The sequence below is a fragment of the Neomonachus schauinslandi genome, chromosome X, assembly GCF_002201575.2.
Source record: "Neomonachus schauinslandi chromosome X, ASM220157v2, whole genome shotgun sequence".
Taxonomy (NCBI): domain Eukaryota; kingdom Metazoa; phylum Chordata; class Mammalia; order Carnivora; family Phocidae; genus Neomonachus; species Neomonachus schauinslandi.
This window is the reverse complement of record NC_058419.1, coordinates 84528524-84548499: the sequence shown is the minus strand read 5'-3', so window position 1 is coordinate 84548499 and position 19976 is coordinate 84528524. Positions and strand designations below refer to the sequence as shown.

The 19976-nt window shown below is 51.6% G+C and overlaps 2 protein-coding genes across 5 annotated transcripts; one reads left to right on the top strand and one right to left on the bottom strand.

Annotated features, from left to right (window-relative positions):
* Window positions 1–886: 886 nt before the first annotated feature.
* Window positions 887–4925, top strand: LOC123323427 (transcription factor BTF3). 3 transcript variants are annotated; one of them, XM_044911983.1, is made up of 2 exons: window positions 887–902; window positions 4165–4925. In XM_044911983.1, the coding sequence occupies exon 2, from the start codon at window positions 4167–4169 to the stop codon at window positions 4653–4655; it is 489 nt and encodes a 162-aa protein (XP_044767918.1). In that variant the 5' UTR covers window positions 887–902; window positions 4165–4166; the 3' UTR covers window positions 4656–4925. The 3 variants fall into 3 exon arrangements, with proteins under 3 accessions (XP_044767918.1, XP_044767917.1, XP_044767916.1); XM_044911982.1 differs by lacking the exon at window positions 887–902 and having other exon boundaries at window positions 4082–4551; window positions 4609–4655; XM_044911981.1 differs by lacking the exon at window positions 887–902 and having other exon boundaries at window positions 4082–4925.
* A 3414-nt stretch (window positions 4926–8339) lies between these two features.
* TFE3 (transcription factor binding to IGHM enhancer 3) lies at window positions 8340–19578 on the bottom strand. 2 transcript variants are annotated; one of them, XM_044911979.1, is made up of 10 exons: window positions 19288–19578; window positions 16847–16960; window positions 15481–15775; window positions 14574–14819; window positions 14387–14491; window positions 12805–12922; window positions 12203–12259; window positions 11947–12022; window positions 10665–10812; window positions 8340–10185 (listed from the first exon to the last, which is right to left on the bottom strand). In XM_044911979.1, the coding sequence occupies exons 1-10, from the start codon at window positions 19401–19403 to the stop codon at window positions 9745–9747; spliced, it is 1716 nt and encodes a 571-aa protein (XP_044767914.1). In that variant the 5' UTR covers window positions 19404–19578; the 3' UTR covers window positions 8340–9744. The 2 variants fall into 2 exon arrangements, with proteins under 2 accessions (XP_044767914.1, XP_044767915.1); XM_044911980.1 differs by having other exon boundaries at window positions 14574–14777.
* Window positions 19579–19976: the final 398 nt, after the last annotated feature.

The following is a 19976-nucleotide window of genomic DNA, read 5'->3' as shown; positions in this document are numbered from 1 at the left end:
TAGGACTCTGGATCTGGGGTTGTGAGTTTGAGCCCCACACTGCGTATAGAGTTTATTTAAAAAAATAAATTAAAAGAAATTTGGTAAGTATATTCATATTTTGTGCTACCATTGTACATTCAGCAAAATTTCTTTCTTTCTTTCAAGATTTTATTTATTTATTTGATAGAGGAAGACACAGCGAGAGAGGGAACACAAGCAGGGGGAGTGGGGGAGGGAGAAGCAGGCTTTTCCCGCTGAGCGGGGAGCCTGTTGTGGGGCTCAATCCCAGGACCCTGGGATCATGACCTGAGCCAAAGGCAGACGCTTAACCGACTGAGCCACCCAGGCGCCCCAGCAAAATTTCTTTCAAAGTTACATTCTCTAATTTGTTGTAAGCAGAGGAATGGGCCATCTATTAAGCATGCAGCTTTTTATATAGTTATGGGTTTTTTTAAGATTTTATTTACTTGAGAGAGACAGAGAGGGAGAGCATGAGCAGAGAGAAGGAGCAGCAGACTCCCCGCTGAGCAGGAAGCCAGATGTGGGACTGGATCCCAGGACCCTGACCTGAGCCGAAGGCAGATGCTTAATGGACTGAGCCACCCAGGTACCCCAGTCATTTTTTTCCCCCTTAATTACAGAGCCTTACTAACTTTTCCCACTTGATTCAAAATATCACCCCACACAGATAAGTCCCATACAAATTTATAATTGATTTTCACCAAGATGCTTTTGTTTTCAGAATAATGTATTTTGTCATTTCATAGTATGTATCTTTTTTTTTTTTAAAGATTTTATTTATTTATTTGACAGAGAGAGAGACAGCGAGAGCAGGAACACAAGCAGGGGGAGTGGGAGAGGGAGAAGCAGGCCTCCCGCCGAGCAGGGAGCCCGATGTGGGACTCGATCCCAGGACCCTGGGATCATTACCTGAGCTGAAGGCAGACGCTTAACGACTGAGCCACCCAGGCACCCCATAGTATGTATCTTAATATATGATAAATGTTTTTTATTTGTGAGCAAAATGCCTTGATTATATTTGATCTTGGTGCCCATTAAATATCCGTACCTGTTTTTAATGTTGTTTTTAGGGCAGACATAAGAATATCCCGTCTGGGGGTGCCTGGGTGGCTCAGTCGTTAAGCATCTGTCTTGGGCTCAGGTCATGATCCCAGGGTCCTGGGATCCAGCCCCGCATCGGGCTCCCCGCTCAGAGGGAAGCCTGCTTCTCCCTCTCCCACTCCCCTGCTTGTGTTCCCTCTCTCGCTGTGTCTCTCTCTCTCTCTGTCAAATAAATAAATAAAATCTTTAAAAGAAAAAAACGTTAATGAAAAACAAGTATTGAAAAATAATTTTTTGGGATGCCTGGGTGGCTCAGTCAGTTAAGCATCTGCCTTCAGCTCAGGTCATGATCTCAGGGCCCTGGGATCAAGCCCCACATCTGGCTCCCTGCTCAGCGGGAAATCTGCTTCTCCCTCTGCCCCTCCCCGTGCTTGTGTTCTCGCTCTCAAATAAATAAATAAAATATTAAAAAACAAAGAAAAATAATTTTTTATAAAAGAATCTAATAATAGCAAACTATCACTATTTTAAATGAATAAAGTATAAATGTTTCCTGGTCAATTTTTTTTCCTGGTAAAAAATATTGTTTGTTCAGAAAATGTTTGATATTTGATCAAATTTAATTTGTGAAAAGTCAAATATATCAATAAATCAAATTTGTAATACTTACCTAAGTGCTCTCAATATTTAAAACATCACACAAACATGTGTTTGTAATAAAATAAAACGTTCCCTTTTACCTTGATGGGAGCTATAAACAATGGAAAAAACTTGTCAACTTCCCTCAGGATGAACTATGACCTTCAAAACAAATTGCAAGTGAGAGGTTTTTTTTTTTAATAAAAGTATATTTGACATACAATGTTATATTTGTTTTGTGTATAATATAGTGATTCAACAATCCTATACGTTATGCAAGGCTCATCATGATAAGCGTAGTCACCCTCTGTCATCATATGTTACTATAATATTATTGTTTATATTTCCTATGCTATACTTTTCATCTCTGTGATTGATTTTATAACTGTAGGTTTCTACTTCTTAATCCCCTTCACCTATTTTGTCCATTCCCTGGAACCTGTCCCCACTGGCAACCACCAGTTCATGAGAGATTTTTTTTTTTTGTATGTCATTAAGCCTACCCACCCCCCATAAGTTGCATGATTCCTGGGGTAGTACAAGTGCAGCTTGGAATTCTGTCTTGATGTCCAATTTTGATATTGTGTGCATCATGGATTGCTTTGCATTAATTTTCACTTTATTGTCAAAATTGCAGTGAAATGTTACTTATCTGTATGGTAACTATACTGGAATTAAAATAAAAAACCAAGATGTTGTTATTTATCTTGGTTACTGACTTTTTTTAGTAGTTTCCTTTTTTTTTTTTTTTTTTTTGAGTAGGCTCCCTGCCCAGCATGGAGCCCTACACGAGGCTTGAACTCATGACCCTGAGATCAAGACCTGAGTTGAGATTGAGTCAGACACATAAATGACTGAGCCACCAGGTGCCCCTACTGACTTTTTTGACATCCCTTTAAATTTTGCACCCAGCTCTGTTGCTCTGTTTGGGTATTATTTTTTATTTTTCTGGTCTTAAAATCCTTGCCTTTAAAGAGGGTTTTTAGTCCATTTACACTTTTTGGAGTTACTGATATGGTCAGATTAAGCTCTATCATACTGTTATATGCTTTCTATTTGTTCCTTCTGGTTTTTGATCCTCTGTTCCTCCTTTCCCACCTTCTTTTGCGTTAACCAAATATATTTTAATATTCAATTGTTATTTTTCTATTGGCTTTTCATCTGTCCCTCTTTTTATTATTTTCTTTAAAGGTGGCTCTGTTAATTACAGAGCCTTAACTTATCACAGTGAACTGAAAGTTAATATTATACCATTTCACATGAGCTGCAAAAGCCTTGCAACAGTATAGTTTCCCAAAACCTGCCCTTTTTGTCATTGTTATGTATATTGTATCTACAGACATAGTAAATCCCACAATTTGGCTTGATCCTCTTTTTTTTTTTTTAAAGTAAACTCTAGGGGTGCCTGGGTGGCTCAGTCGTTAAGCGTCTGCCTTCAGCTCAGGTCATGATCCCAGGATCCTGGGATCGAGCCCTGCATCAGGCTCCCTGCTTCATGGGAAGCCTGCTTCTCCCTCTCCCACTCCTCTTGCTTGTTTTCCTGCTCTTGCTATCTCTCTCTCTGTCAAATAAATAAAATCTTTAAAAAAGAAAGTAGTCTTCTCCGTTTGTTAAGTGTGGGTTATACAGGAAGGTGTTCTTATATATATAAATCATATATATTATGTATAATATATATAATTATACATATATATAAAATATCAAGCTTAAAAATGTATTGTTCATGGGCGCTTGGGTGGCTCAGTCGGTTAAGTGTCTGCCTTTGGCTCAGGTCATGATTCCAGGGTCCTGGGATCGAGCCCCGCATCGGGCTCCCTGCTCAGCGGGAAACCTGCTTCTCTCTCTCCCACTCCCCCTGCTTGTGTTCCCTCTCTCGCTGTGTCTTTCTCTGTCAAATAAATAAATAAAATCTTTTTAAAAAATAAACTCTATGCCCAATGTGGGGTTCAAACCCAGGATCCTGAGATCAAGAGTCACATGCTCTACTAACTGAGGCAGTCAGGTGCCCCCAGCTTGATCCTCTTGAGACATGTTTTAAGGATATGTTAGAGGGGGGCGCCTGGGTGGCTCAGTCGTTAAGCGTCTGCCTTCGGCTCAGGTCATGATCCCAGGGTCCTGGGATCGAGTCCCACATCGGGCTCCCTGCTCCGCGGGAAGCCTGCTTCTCCCTCTCCCACTCCCCCTGCTTGTGTTCCCTCTCTCGCTATCTCTCTCTCTGTCAAAGAATAAATAAAATCTTTAAAAAAAAGAAAGGATATGTTAGAGAGGATCTACAGTAACCCTTACTCTAGCTAGAGCTGAAGTGGCCTACTCTTAAGGCATGTTTGTTTCTCATTAGGGTATTGGATGAGGACTCTCTACTCAGGCTGGTCAAAAGACCTATGTCTCCCAGGCGTGTGTGCTCCTAATCTCAGCTGGTCCGCCCGAGACCCCCTGAGCGCCAACCCTATTCCCCCGCGCGGTCCCATTTCCGCTCCAACAAGATGAAAGAAACTATCATGAACCAGGAGAAACTCGCCAAACTGCAAGCACAAGTGCGCATTGGTGGGAAAGGAACTGCTCGCCGAAAGAAGAAGGTGGTTCATAGAACGGCTACAGCAGATGATAAAAAACTTCAGTTCTCCTTAAAGAAGTTAGGGGTAAACAATATCTCTGGTATTGAAGAAGTGAATATGTTCACAAACCAAGGAACAGTGATCCACTTTAACAACCCCAAAGTTCAGGCATCACTGGCAGCGAACACTTTCACCATTACAGGCCATGCTGAGACAAAGCAGCTGACAGAAATGCTACCCAGTATCTTAAACCAACTTGGTGCAGACAGTCTGACTAGTTTAAGAAGACTGGCTGAAGCTCTGCCCAAACAATCTGTGGATGGAAAAGCACCACTTGCTACCGGAGAGGATGATGATGATGAAGTTCCAGATCTTGTGGAGAATTTTGATGAAGCTTCCAAGAATGAAGCAAACTGAATTGAGTCAACTTCTGAAGAACATAAAACTTGAAGAAGTTACTGGGAGCTGCTATTTTATATTATGACTGCTTTTTAAAATTTTGTTCGTGGATCTGATAAAATGTAGATCTCTAATATTTTTAAGCCCAAGCCCCTTGGACACTGCAGCTCTTTTCAGTTTTGGCTTATACACAATTCATTCTTTGCAGCTAGTTAAGCTGAAGAAGCCTGGGAATAAAGTTTGAAACAAGGTTAATAAAGTTCTTTGCCTAGGAAAAAAAAAAAAAAAAAAAAAGACCTATGTCTCCCAGAACTGTGCAAGCATCCATTTAGTTCACAGAATCCCAGGACTGATCTCTCCTTGGCCTCCCAGTGTTTTATTGTAAGACTGCACAGCCTAGTATTTGGCCAAAAACCTACAGGAATGCCTATGGTGATTTCTGGAAGTCCACCTCTAAAAAGCTGCTTTTTCTCCAGTAGAATGAAATCCCAGCAGCGCTGCAATCTGATCTGTCACTCCCAGCTCAGCTATATTGCTATCCTCTGCTTAGGCTCTACTGCCCTACAGGGAGGTCCTGAAAATGACCCAGGTGGAAAGAAGGTACAGTCCAGGCTCACTGCGTGTTTCTCTTATCTCAGTCACCACGTTCCATCCAGTGGAGCATAGGACACCAGATAACCTTGATAAACTTATCCATAGAATGACACCAGCTTTTGGGTCTCAGTGCCTCCCTCCAAAAAAAGCCAGAATTGACAGATGGAGACAAACATGATTGTGTTTGCTTAAACATACAGCCAGTCTTTCCTTGTCTTATGTGATCTTGACACTTGAGGAATGTGGGTAAAATATTTTGTAGGATGTCCCTGTCCTGACTCGGTTTTCTCTGCTATTTTCTCATCATTACACAGGGGTTATGGGGTTTTGAGGAAGAATTCTATGAAAGTGAAATGCCTTCTCATTGTATCACTTCAGGGGGTACATGACAGCAATGTGTCTTAGAACTGGTGATGTTAACTCATCTCTTGGTTAAGGTGGTGTCTGTCAGATTTTTCCACTGCAAAGTTACTGTTTTTCACTTTCCATACTCTTGTCATTTGATGCAAGTGACTGAGCCCAGCTCGGATTCAAGAGGAGGGGAATTAAGCTCCAACTCTTTCGGGTCAGTGGGGATCAAGTATTTAATAAAAATTTTGGAGACAATACTTTAAGGCCGCGCAACTATCATGTTCACCTTAAAGTTTTGCCCACTAATATTTGCATTTAGTGGATCAGGTCTGCAGCAGTTATTACTGTGGTATTTTAACAATAATTTTCTATTTCCCTCATTCCTTCTATATTTATTATTATTTGGAATTTTATGCATGGAGTTGTCTGGTAGCCAGCATTTGTTTATTCAATCATATCATTGATTTATATAAGTACGGATCACAGACATTTCATTTTGGGGACTATAAACCAATACTATCATTATTTTTTTGTTGCTCAAGCTGTTCCAGCTTTGGCCGTTGGGAGCTTTCAGGATGGCTCTTATATCCTTATGACATGTTCCTTTTTTTTTTTTTTTCTGGTACTTCCTTACTTTCTCGGACTATGGGTCGCTCCAGGCCCATCTTGTAGTTCCCTACCCTGGCCTTACGACCAGCCATTTCTCCAAGGATCCCTGGTTCCTTTTACTGGAGAGTGTCATTTAGAAACCAAGATCTGGGTACTAAAGATGCTCATTGTTTTTAGAAGAGCAGCATCTAGCCCTTCTCAGTGGACAGACCGCAAACCATCAGAAGAAACCAAGATATGGCAGCTAAATGCAACGTGGTAGGGAGCTGCTAAGATGGCCCCTCATTGGTCCCTGCTTACTGATATTCATGGTCTCTTGCAATCCCCTCCCCTGGAGTAACTTGACTCTAACCAAGAAAATGCCTCGCCTTTGAGGAGATGTCACTTCCCACGATTAGATTACAAGAGACTGCAACTTCCGTACCCCTAGTTGACTCTCTCTTGCTGGCTTTTTTTTTTTTTTTTTAAAGATTTTATTTATTTACTTGACAGAGAGAGACACAGTGAGAGAGCGAACACAAGCAGGGGGACTGGGAGAGAGAGAAGCAAACTTCCCACTGAGCAAGAAGCCCGATGTGGGGCTCGATCCCGGGACCCTGGGATCATGACCTGAGCCGAAGGCAGACGCTTAACGACTGAGCCACCCAGGCACCCCTCTTGCTGGCTTTGACAAAGCAAACTACCATGCTGTGAACTGCCTCATGGAAGGAAAGGAACACATGTCAAGGACTGAGGGCACCCCCAGCTGACAGCCAGCAAGGAACTGGGGCCCTCAGTTTAACAGGCTACAGAGAACTGAGTCCTGCCCGAACTCATGGGAGCTCAGACCAGATCCTTCCCTAGTCCCACTTCCAGAGGAGTCCTGAATCCCGCCCAACACCTTCCGTGATGGTATCCTTGGGAAAGACACAGAAGTAGAAGACCCAGCTAAGCCAGCCTGGATTCATGACCCAGAAAATCTGGGAAATGAACGTGTGTTGTTTTTAGCCACCGAGATTGTGGTAATTTGCTACACAGGAAGAGATAACAGTTTCCTTACTTGGATCCTAGAACAGAAAAAAAAATTTTTCATGGAAAAAAGTCAAATCCAAGTAAAGTCTGAAGGTTGAGTTCCTGGTACTGTGCCAATGTTATTTTCTTAGCATCAATAAATATGCCATGGTTCTGTAAGATATTTACATTAGAGGGAGCTGGTTGATGGGTATGGGAACGTCAATGTCTTTGCAGCTCTTCTGTAAAGCTAAACTTACTTCAGAATACAAACTTTGAGAAAAACACTTCTGGGCATTACATGTTATGTTCACAAAATGAAAAAGAGAACATGGCAGATTCGAGGAGAAAAAAGTCCAGAAAAGGTTATCAGGAAGCTGCCAGTCTGGTGTTAGAGGCTCAGCAACCAGGCCTTAGGGGTCAGTGTGACAGGCCAGAAAGGGGTAGGAAGGGTGGTGGTTCCAATCTGCTGGGGCAGACGCAGGGCCAGGCCCAATCCCCGTCCTGGGAGTCAGAGTCTGGTGGAGGAGTTCCAAAAATAATATATTTTTTCCAGCCTTCAAGATTATTTGTGTTTGTTTACCTCCATTTAAATTCCCCCCAAATGTCAACATTTGTCCCAAAATGGAACTGCTTGCCTGTCCCTCCACCTTTATGGTTTTTGTTTGTGCCCTTTGGACCATCTGGTAGACCTCTACTGCCTGCCAGGAGATATCCTCATATGCTTCCTTATCGGTTTCCAAAGTGAGCGTGCGAGAAAATCTTTGCCCCCTCTGCCCTGGGTGGTGATATGCTTCAAACCAGATCTCTCGCTCTCCTAATTTTACCCTTTAGCTCTTCGTCCGTCTACCAGCTGTGTATCTTCAGGGAGTTAAACTCTAGTTCTCGGTTTCTCCCAACATGAAATGGGAATAAGAAGCGGCACTTTCTTGATAAGTATTCCTTAGATTCAACCATTCAGTGAAACACTCGGAACAGGAGGGTGTCTGGCAGGTAGTTAAGGACTGACTGCCTTTGCTTACAGGTTGTTTTCCTCCAGCCCCTCTAAGTTCTTTTATCCATCCCACTTAAATCTATTTCTTCCAAAACCCTTTCCTCCTCCTGGCCAGCCCCAACCGTGCTCATTGTAGTTAAATGCAAGAATAGGAGACTCTTTGCCAAAGTTAAAAGCGCATCAAACACGCCTAGCATTTATTATTTTAATCACAAACCTACAGACCCCTTAGTACACCCTCCTTGGGGCTTGACCCTAAGGATCCGAAGCTGACAACCTTGGGTGTATGTGGTAGGAAGGGTGAGGATGGGCAGGGAGTGTCTCTTAATAGCTCTGAAATGGGGAGGATTCCTCCAAATGGAGAACTGGGTGGAGGCCAGAGGTTGGAGGTGACCTAGCTTCTGAGAAGGGGGGGGGGTCAATAAAAAAATCAGATAAACCAAAGAGGGATACATATGCTTTTGCAACCCTCCCTCCAACCCTCTGCTTTGGTGGGGTAGGCTTCCACTTTTTTCCTGGGCTTGGGAACTCCCCAGAAAGGCCCCTTCCTTCATCTTGTTCCTCTACAGACTGTAAGAGTGCTGGGGTGCTGGCTCTGGGAACCTGGACTCAGGACCCCTAATTCCTATCACCTCCCCAAACTGCCCTTCAAGGTAGGAGGCGGGACTCTACCCAAGGGTGAGGGTCTAGCTCTCACTCCTGATGGAGGTCTGGAATGTCGACCCACAAGATTTCAAGATCTGCCCCCTTCTCCAAGGGCGAGGTTGGCTCAGAGCCCTCCTGGGTTAGGTCCCATTGGTCCCAGGCTAAGGCTGGGGAGCTGAAGTACCACTCCCCCCTGCAGCGTGGAATGCTTGGATGGGATGTTGCTAAGGGACAAGGTCTGTGATCTCCTCGTGGCCTGATCTCACGGACTCCTCCGTGCCTGAAATACCTGCGAGGGGCTGTGCCTATAGGGAAGGGGCGGAGCCTAGCTCCTGCCTTGCTGGAAGGCCAGGACTGAGCTCCCAGGTGAAGGGCTCGCTCTCCTCCTCACTTCTGTTCCTCGGCTGGACAAGGCGGGGATCAGGGGAAAGGGGCAGGGCTTAAACCCCCAGGGTGAGACCTCTGTTATTGTGACTCCTCTTCCTTGCCAGGATGGACTAGACTAGTGGTTCCAAGAGAGGGGGTGGACCGGTATCCTGCTACCTCCTTATCCCAGGAGACCTGGCTAGGAAAGTCCCTAAGCGACAGGGGCCTAGCTCACCCCGCCTCCTTCCCACACCTGGGCAAGGGCAGGTCCCAAGGGGCAGGGGCGAGGCTGTGATCTCCAGGGGACAGGCCCGGAGGTTACCGCCTTCTCCACGGCTGAAACACCTCACTGGTTGGTATTGTGGGGAGGGGGCGGGGCCTCACCTGACTCCTCCTCCTCGCCTGGTTACGGGGGTGGGACCTCATCACATCTGCTCGTCCCCCAGAACACCTGGGCAGGGCAGTCTCACGGGAGGGTGGGGGGGGAAAGGCGGGGCCTCATTCCTGACACGTCCTCTTTTCCTGGGTGGTAAATTCCCAGGGGAGGGTGAGGCCTGATCAGGACTCCTCCTCCATGCTGAAGCTGCTGCGGCGACTGCTGGCCTTGGAGACAGCGGGGGATACCGACGAGAGCAGGGGGTCAGAGGCAGCCCGCAGTGGGGACAGGGCGCCCGACAGTCCCCCCACCCCCCCCCCCGCCACCTCCATCAGAATGTCCTCCAGCCCCAGGTGGAAGGGGTCCCCCAGATCCCCCAGGTGGTCGCTGGGAAAGTGCAGGTCCAGAAGGGCATCCGAGGGTGGCGCCGGGGGCTGCTGATGGGGAGCACTCTGGGCAGACCCCCCCGCTGCGGGAAATGGTGCTGTGCCCGGCCTGCCCTCCTCCTCAACGTCCAGCTGCTCTGGCTTGAGGCCGTCCGAGGCGGAGGTTGTGGCCAGGGAGAGCAGCCCGGGGCTGGGAGGCACCGGCAGACCATGGATCTGCGCCTGCAATTCTAGCTCCTGCGGAAAGTAGGGGGTGGGGGGGGCGGGATCAGATGGGGTTCACAGTTCCTCAGGGGCAGAGAAGTCTGACGGTTCCAAGGGCGGGCCGCCTGGGTGCCAAACCCACCTCTGCTGCCTGCTCACTAGTTGTGCGACCCGAGGCAGGTTTTGCGTAAGCTCGCGGGGCCTCCGAGTCGCGCTCTGTACAACGAGTACGCGGCCTCAGAGCATCCGAGCCTCAGAGCATCCGAGCCGGGGCTACCTGAGCAAACGGAGCCGGGCTCCCGGCACAGCGCGCCGCACGGGACCTACACCATACGCGCGAGCCAATGCTCGGCGCCATTCCCGTTAAGGTTCTGGGGGCTACTTGTCGTCACAGGCGCGCCCGTCGGGGCGGCCCGGGGATCCCCCAAGTGTGCCAGGAAAATGCTGGCCTGCTCTGCCTCTGCCTGTCGGAAGCCCCCTGTCACCTGTGCCCCGGCCTCCTCGTCGCAAACCTGGATCCGGAGCTGCAGGCTGCGGTTCGTTTGCTCCAGGGAGCGCTGCCGGCTCTCCAGGTCTTTGGAGCGTTGCTGCTCCTTCTGCAACTTGCGGATGTAATCCACAGAGGCCTTCAGGATGGTGCCCTTGTTCCAGCGCATCTCCCTGCAGGGCCCGACGGGGGACAGGAGGGAGCGCTGCGTCGTCGGGGGCGGCGGGAGCTGAGGGGGCAACCGTCCGCGGCAGAGCAGCCCGCCGCGGGCCTAGACCCACAGTTCGGGGGCTGCGGGGTTCACCAAGGGGACGGAATGCCCTGCCCAGTCGTTCCGGGGGAAGAGCAGATTCAGGCTCCCGCCTCAGGGCCTCCAGGCTAGCTGGGCCCTCTGCCTGGGACACTCTTCCCCAGACACCCAGAGAGATGGTTCCTGCCTCACCGCAAACGTTGCCTCCTCAGTCCAGGCCTGCCCTGCGCCCGCCCTCCTCACCCCGAGGTGTAACCCTCGCCAACATTCCCCCATCTTCCATTCTTTTTTTAAAGTCAGCTCTAAGCCCAACGTGGGGCTTGAACTCACGACCCTGAGGTCAAGAGTCGCACGCTGAGGTGCCTGGGTGGCTCAGATGGTTAAGCATCTGCCTTGAGCTCGGGTCATGATCTCCAGGTCCTGGGATCGAGCCCCGCATCGGGCTCCCAGCTCACTGGGGAGTCTACTTCTCCCTCTCCCCCTGTTTGTGCTCTCTCTCTTTCTCTCTCTCTCAAATGAATAAATAAAATCTTAAAAAAAAAAAAAAAAAGAGTAGCACACTCTACCAACTGAGCCTGCCAGGTACCCCCCCATCTTCTCTTCTTTATTTTTCTCCACAACACTCCTCATAACTGCCCAGATTTTACTTATTTATCTTGTTTGTGGTCTGTCTGCCTCCACTAAAGTATCAGTTCCAGGAGCTCAGGCATTTTTGCCTGTTTTGTCCCTCTGGTATCCTCCGGGCCTAGCGCGGTCCCTGACACAAAGCAGCTCAATGCGTCTCTTGAATGAATAATTAGGAAGTACTAAATGAACCAAAAGCAAAGTGCCTCTGTCATATGGGGACCAGATGAGGCACACAGACTGCAATGTCATGCACCTAAAATTGTAGGTTGGGGACAATGGGGGTCTGTGCCCCTGCTCGGGGTGACGAAGGCTGGATGGGCCAGGGCCAGGAGCGGAAAACGCCGGGCACTTTCCACCCAGGAACAGCTTTGGGAGAATGGGGCCCTCGTCCCACTTTCCGCCAGCCCAAGGCTCCCCGGCCCAGACTCACGGGTCACTGGACTTGGGGATGAGGGTGCCCAGCTCCTTGATCCTGTCGTTAATGTTGAATCGCCGGCGACGCTCAACTTTGGGGGGGGCAGGGAGAAGAGTGGGAAAGTTGTCAACAGGCTGAGGAGGGAAGAGGAGCTGGGGTGGGGAGGCTGTTGAAGGGACAGCCCCCCCCCCCCCCCCGCCCCCAAGGAAGGCCAGCATGGACTGAGGCAGGGCTACACAGCATGCTGGCAAGGACGCGGAAGCTCACTCACTTAGGTTGTGATTGTCTTTCTTCTGTCGTTCCTTCAAAAGGGCCTTGGCCTCGGTCTCTGGAAGAGAGGGGGTGGCAGTCAGGGCCTCTGGACATGGGAGAGATGGAGGGCAACACGTACGGCTGCTGGGGATAGGATCTGGTGGGTGCAGGCAGGGAAGTGACTTTTTTTTTTTTTAAGTGCCACTTTTATGATTTTTTTAAAAAGATTTTATTTATTTATTTGACAGAGAGAGAGACAGCGAAAGAGGGAACACAAGTAGGGGGAGTGGGAGAGGGAGAAGCAGGCCTCCCGCGGAGCAGGGAGCCCGATGTGGGGCTCGATCCCAGGACCCTGGGATCATGACCTGAGCCGAAGGCAGACGCTTAGCAACTGAGCCACCCAGGCGCCCCTATGATTTTTTTTTTTTTAAGAAGCCCTGGTAACAGGTCATTTGTTAAACGCGAGACGAGAGGAAATAGGGTAAAAGCAAGCCCATGGGCCATGTGGAAGAAGAGGGCAAACAGCCCCTTTCTGTCCACTTAAACCCCTTCCCCCGGCATCAGGCCCACCTGGTTGACATGGGGCTCACCCCGGAGGGGGGCCAAGAGCCTGGCCCTTACCAGAGATCTCCCGTTTGATGTTGGGCAGCTCGGCCGGGCAGGAGTTGCTGACAGTGATGGCTGGCGTGGCCACGCCCTGACTACTGTACACATCAAGCAGATTCCCTGACACGGGCAGCTGGGGACAAGGAGGGCAGAGAGACAACAGCTAGGACCAGTCCCAGGCCTGGCCCTTTCTCAGAACCCGGCCCCACCCCTCCACACGCTCCACAGATAACCTAATGCAAGGAGTGGCTGGCTCAACGCAGGGACTCTTCCTTCTCGTTCAGGGGAACTTTGCGCGGGATGCAATAGCGGGGGACAGGCTCACGCAGACCCACCCTGCTTCGCCGGGGGACCCCAGTCTGCTGGACCTGTCCATCATGCCCCTGCACGCCCTCAAATACCTCAGCGACCTCTGAAGCCCCTCTCCCCAACTCTGGGGGTGGCTCTGAGAAGCAATGCTGGAAAACCACCCGTTCGCAGGTCTTTGTCGGCTACGATGCAACATTCCAGCCCGTCAGCCCCTCCTAGCACAACATTCCAAGTCGGCATTCTTGGAACACTCCAGCTCAATCTTCTCAGACCTTGGGAAATTGTCATGGTAACGTTCCATCCAAAAGCTGGCCTTCCGGAGAGTTCCAGCACGATCTCTAGTCTTCTGCTGTGACTGTGTCGCACATGGTCATGCACCAAGCCCCTGACTTCTAGTATCTTCCTACACCTTCTGATCTCTCAGGATTTCTTGTCCAACTACTCAATGAGCGCTGCTTTTATGCCAGCCTTGATTTTTTTTCTCTCTCCTTCGCCCTCTCCCGGATATACTCTAGGGCTACACACTAATCCCTAAGTAATTAGTCCCACCTCTTGATGAGTTATCATCTCTTGAAACTCCTGCTAGTCTGTTGGATCCATGAGATATAACGCCCCAGTCTCTAGCTGTGTCCAAATCAATAAAAAGTTCTGATAAGCTGGTGCCAAATTTATACACGCTTCTGTCCTTTCAGGGTGTCAGAAAGAAACAAAGCCACAGCCCCTTGGTATGTCCCAAAGCAAGTTATGGGACTCCTGGAATGTTCCAGAACCAGAATGGTATAATTTAGTGGCACATCCCTTGCTCTAGAGAGTTTTATCCACTCTCTACAAGGACCCAGCCTCTTGGCATGGTTCACTGAAAGAGATGTTGTACGTTCCAATCACCCCAAGGTTCAGCCACACCGGGTTTTAAGACTTTTGCTATGTTCCAATCACTACATGGTCTGGGTATGTCCCAATGACCTGAATCTCTTGGTACATTCAAATTGCTACAAGAGTCCCATTCCTTGGTCCCTCCCACATGGCAGCTTGAGTGCCTGGGTATGCCCTGATTATTTCCACGGAGTCCCCACCCTTGTATCTATCAGCATCTACCAGGTCTACCTCTCCACACAGCCCAACACAAGGGACCAGGGCCCTGGTATGCTCTCTTCTCATCCCACAGCCTCCTTCTCTATCTTAGTACGATCCAAAGTAAGGGTCTTATATACACAGCCAGCCTGGGTGTCGTCTCAGGGATAGAGGGATGCGACTGATGGTCAGCCAGCCTCCCATCTCAGGGCCTCACCGTGCTGGGGAGCTGCAGCCCTGCAGTGCCTCCGGGCAGATAGCTGAGCATCTCATCGTTGTAGCTGGATTCCAGGCTGATGATCTCATCAATGACATCGTCAATCTAGGGGAAGAAGGCAATATGGATGAGGGTTAGAAGAAGCTACACAAGGGAGAGCACGGGAAGGTTGTCTGCAGCCGCTTACCTCCTTCTCTGAGCTGGACCCAATGGTGAGTAGTGCCATGGGGCTGTTGGGAGCGCTGCCTGCGGGGCCGGCGGCATGGGCAGCCTCGGGCGCAGGGAGCGGCTGGGCACCAGCAGCCCCCGGTGGTGGGGTGAGGGCCTGGGAAGCCAGCTTGGGGCCGAGTGTGGTGGACAGGTACTGTTTCACCTGTTGCCGGCGTGCCTGCTGTAGGTGGTAGCGTGTCGGGTTCTCCAGATGGGTCTGCACCTGGGGGACAAGCGCGAGGAAGGACGGAAGGGGACACGGTAGGATGGGATGACTCTGAGCCCCAGGCTGACCCTCAGAGGTCATCTGTTTCTAGGCGCAGGCCAGCAAACTAGGCCCAGAATCTGAGACGCCCCTACCTCCCCAAATCCTGGGAAGTCTCCCCCAGGACCCAAAGTCTCTTTCTCCGAAATCCCTCCCAGCCCCCCAAGAGCCACCCACGGCTGACAGAAACCCTCAGTTTCTGGAGCACCCTGTCACAGTTCCCAAGAGTCCCCGCCCCCCCGTCTCTGACATCACCTAGGAGACCTGAGAACCACACATGGCTTCCCAAGTCAGCCCAGTGGCCAAACTCTCCATGTATCACACGCACAGGAGGCTCTTCCTGCGAAGTTCTTCCTGGGGTTACTTCACAGGAGGCCCAGCACCCACTCGAGGTGCCCACGACCTTCCATGGTCCACCCAGACATCCTGTGGCTCCCAAGAACCCCTCACTCCTGTACAAGAATGCCTCGGAAGCCCCAAACGCAATGGGACGCTAACACAGCCTATCTGAACAGTAACTGGGACCTTCCTTAGAACGCCTAGGACCTCGGGCCCGAAGCCACCACGACCACTCCTCAGTCACTGAGACCCCTCCCAGGGCCTCCGGATGTCACCTTACCTTGAGCACCTCCCTGGGCACCTGAGCAGGGGGAGGACGGCCCAAAGTGTGGCCCCCCGCAGAGACGCCGACGACTGAGATGGCGGGAGAGGCAGGGGCAGGGCTCGGGAAGGAAGAGGCTGCGGCCTGTTCCCGTCGCTCACGCCTCTCCTGCTCCTGGGCCTGGGCCCGCATTAGCTGCTGCCGCAGCAAGACCCGCGATGAAGAAGAGGCCGACATGGCAGGGGTCCTGGAGCCCCCTGCAGAAGATGATGCAGAGAGTGGAGCTGGGGTGGCTTGCAGTGATATTGGGAGGCTGTGGAATGGGAAATATGGGGCCACAGGTAAGCTAAAAGTCTCATCCCAAGCCTAAGGAGTCATCGTGGGATACAGCAGATGCTGGGCTTCGGCCTGGTGTCCGCCTTCAGGGGCCACAATGTGGAGGAGCCAGGCCTGGTCACGGCTCTCAGGGGTCACAGTCTGACAGGGGAGACACAGGGACCGAGCCCACGCCCAGCCCTCAGGGGTCACTGTCTGATGGGGGAGACAGTGGAGCCAGGCTGAGTCCCAGCCCTTAGAGGTCAGTCTGGAGGTGTGGGGGGGAGTTTCAGCCCTTGGTCCTTATGGTGAAGGCTGGATCGGGGCCTGCTCAAACATTGAGGAGAGATGCCATTGCTAGGCTCTGGGAGAGCGGTTCATCCTATTTAAAGGAGAGCATAAGGATGCCAAATTGGGGCCGTGGCAGTCGATTAGGATACAGAGGGCTCTTAAGCTCAATTTGGGGCTGAGGATGCTCCCTGAGCTCCTGATCATGGGCATCTGGCTACAGGGGCAAGTGCAGGCCCTTCATCTGCCCCTGCCTGGGCCTCTAGTCCCAGGAGCTAGTCAGTCTTGAAAATCTCAGAGATTTCACAATCCTCTCTTCCTGCCCCTCTTCCAGGTCCCCTCCCCTCTCTTAGAGCCCAGGCCGATGACTCAGCACATTTAGACTTCCAAGCTGGGGGAAAGAAGAGACCAGCAGGGGTTCCTCAAGGGTTGGGGGTGGGTGAGTCTGTTGAGTGGGGGAAGGGGTGAGCAGGGGTTGTGGGTAGGGCTCTGCGGGGCGGCTGGGCACACACAGGCCATCCCAGGCTCCCTGCAATATTTGTGTATGAATGGGAATGTGGGTTGGGGGGCGGGGGGGGGGGTGGGCAGGGGAGGTCTGGTTCAAGCTAATGGAATCCCAGCTTGGCCACCTGCTTTCCTGTGTGACATACTCTTTCAGGCCCCCAATTTTCCGATCAGGAAAATGCAGGCTGCCGAAAGGGTTGGCCTGGCACTGAGGGCCTCTGCCCCAGAGGGGATGGAGGGGCCTGAGGACTTGGGAGGGGAGTCAGAGGAGACAGACCTTGAGCGTAGCGGTGGGGGCTGGCTTTTGAGCTCGTAGTAGCTGTCCGGATCGAGGACACTTTCTAATTCGATGTCGGCAACAATCCCAGATTCCGGAAGCAAAGAGTTGAGGCTAAGGGTGAAAGGGAGGGAAGGGTGATGGTCAGTGAGTGTATGGAGACCTCACTCCCCTCCAAGAGAGAAAGAAAGAGTGGGCAGTGGGAGGAGAGAGACACCAGGGGAGAGGGGAACAGAGTGCATCCCTCAGAGGAGGCCACTCCTCTGGGTACCACCAGCGGGAATTCCCAGGTCTTCCTCCCTCCCCACACCCCTCTTCCCTCCCCACTCTCTTTTGCTCTGTTACCCATAGTCCCTTAGGATTAAAAATAGTAAGATTGCCTGGATCCCAACTCCTCACTCTAACACAATCAAGCGTAACAACCTGGGTTTGAGGGAAAAGAGAAGCGAAGAATTTAGGAATGACAATTCACTTTGCAGGAGTCCTGACTTTGCATTCAGAGTTCTTCCAGTCCCCACACCCCCTACTGGGGTCCTGGCAGCTGAAGGTGAGCCCACGTGGGTCTATACACTTAATAGCACGGCAGGAGCATCCTTTGCCCAACAGTCCATTGTAACACAAACTGAATGCATCACAAAGAACTGGGGTCGATGATTCACTTGATGGAAGGATCCACGACTTTGCAAATGAGTACCCACCCCCCCAGCCTGAGTTCAGGGTATGCCAAGACACACACAAATACGAAACAGAAATATCAAGGGCTCTCCTCATTCCAGCAATTTGGATTTAAAAGAAGGAGAATTGGGATGGATGATCCGCTTAGACGAGCATTCTTTTCTTGGCGGGAGGAGCCTATCCAGCGCTCTTCTGTTTTTTTGGATAGAAACACACACACACACACACACACACACACCTCTAATACCAACACCCACTGACACAAAATAAAAAGCCATGTACACCCCCCCTTTCAACTATTCCCACTACTGTGATGAACCAGGTTGTTATGAAGGCATCAGAAGATGGGGAAGCATTAGGTGCAAAGGCTCCGGATCAGCCCTCCAGGCCGGGCGGGGGGGGGGGGGGGGGGGCAAGACCCTAGGGTGTAGGGGGCATTCACATGCACGTGAATGGATATGCATCCTGAATTAAGTCAAAGACTTAGAATCCTGAGACACTGTGGGTGACTTCGCTTGAGGAGAACTCTCTCCCCTCCCCAAGGATCTGTCTTCTTCCTTCCTTTCTTCACCCTCAGATGGGGACCTAAAACCACCCAGGAAGTCGGGAAGAGGAAGCTCGGGGAGCCGCTGAGCTCAGCACAATCCCAGGAAGAAAGCAAAGCCCCATCTCCTGCTCACACACCCACTGCCCAGAAGTTCAGAGACATGGGCCCTGGGGTGGGCAGGGTGTGGACAGAGAGGGGCTTACAAGCCTGCTGGTGGAACTGAGGATGCAAAGAGGCCACAGAGGGCCCACCCCGGCAGGGATGGTGCAATTGGTGCTCATTCCAGCTCTAGGGACAGATTCGAGATGATTTCCAGGGTCTGACAGACAGACTGGGAGGGGGAGAAAAAGAATGTATGCGCGCGTGTGCGTGTGCACATGTATGTGCGCCCGCGCGCAGGGGGTGAGCCAGGCTGGCTGAGAGGCTAGGATGGGTGGCAGCAGGAACAAGACCCTCGTCTGGGTTCCCAAGTAAGGTCTGAGGCCTTCTTCCCTGACCTAAGAAGTAGCACCATCTCTGTTGCCTCTGTCTGCCTCACTGTCTCCCATTCAAGCCCCTAGGGGGGTGTGGGAAGAGGGCTTTTCCACTATCCCTGGGATCTGACCCAGCTGGGTGGGTGGGCAGGGGTGAAGTGATTATTCGGGTCAAGTCTTGAATGTTGCTTCTCTTGCTCACTCACACACACAAAGCTGGTCCCGTGTAGCATATCTGAGGTACCCCCAAATCCCTCCAGAGTCCTGTTATCCCCAAACAGAGCCTCAAGCAACCCAGCTTCCAAGACAGCACTTCTGTCTCCCAGTGTCTCCCAGGACCCTTTCTCTGACACTGAGGGGAAAAGTCCCTTCAGATCAGTGCCTCACCTACAGAGTTCCCCCTCAAATTAATTCCCCTCACGCCTGACTCAAGGAGCCCAAATTCAGCATCAGTCCCCCAAGTTCAGTTACCCTAGACCAGGCTCTGGACACAACAGAATCTTCCCCTTCTAAACCCAGTCAAGAGCCCCCCAAATCGGCACCAGGCCTCCCTTAAGGCACTTCCATGACTTCTTTAAGCCTCAGTCCAAGCAGGCCACCGCCGGATTCCTTAGGTACCCCCCCCCCAAGACCGGCGCCCCGACGTCCTCCAAGCCTAGGCCGAGGGCCTCCAATCCCAGTCCAGGGCTCCCGTTGTCCCCCCCAAGAACCCCAGTCGGCACCACCGGCCCCAGGCGGCCCCGCACCTGAGCAGCTGGGCCGAGTCGGCTGGCCTGCGCTCCTCCAACAGCACGAACACGGCACGAGGGCCTTCCGCGCTGGCCTCTACGCCGTCCCGAGCTGGCTCGGCCGCATGAGACATGACGCCCGGCCCCGGGCGAGCCCTTCCAGGCCGGTCGGGCCTCGGCCCGGTCCCCCTAACAAAATAAGAGTCCCCCTCCCCCCCGCTCGCCACCGCCTCCTCCGCTAAGCCATGGAGAGAGCTCTGCGCGGGCGGGCGGCGTCGGGGCGATGGGATGGGCCGTGAGTCATCCCCCGCCCTGGACGGACCAACACCCCCCCCCCAACCTAACCCCGGACGACCGCCCTCCTCCCCCTCGTCCTCTTCCCCCTCCTCCCTGGGCTGGGGAAACTCCACAGGAAGTGACCGCACTGAGGATGGACGGCTCGCCGGGCCACCCCCTCTGAGTGAGGCGGCCAATCATCGAGGGGTGGCTCGAGGGCCCGCCCTAAGCTACGCCTCCGACGCGGAGGGAAAACTAGATTCGGCCGGCCCTCATTCCGAGAAGGACGCAGCTAGGCCACGCCCTCAGAGACAGAGGCAAATCAGCGAGAGGTACTTTGTTACGCCACGCCCCCTCCTCGCAAACGATCCCTCCGCAGGATTTTTAAGCCGCTCCTTGAGTCCCCTGCGCCTGCGCACCGATGGCCTGTC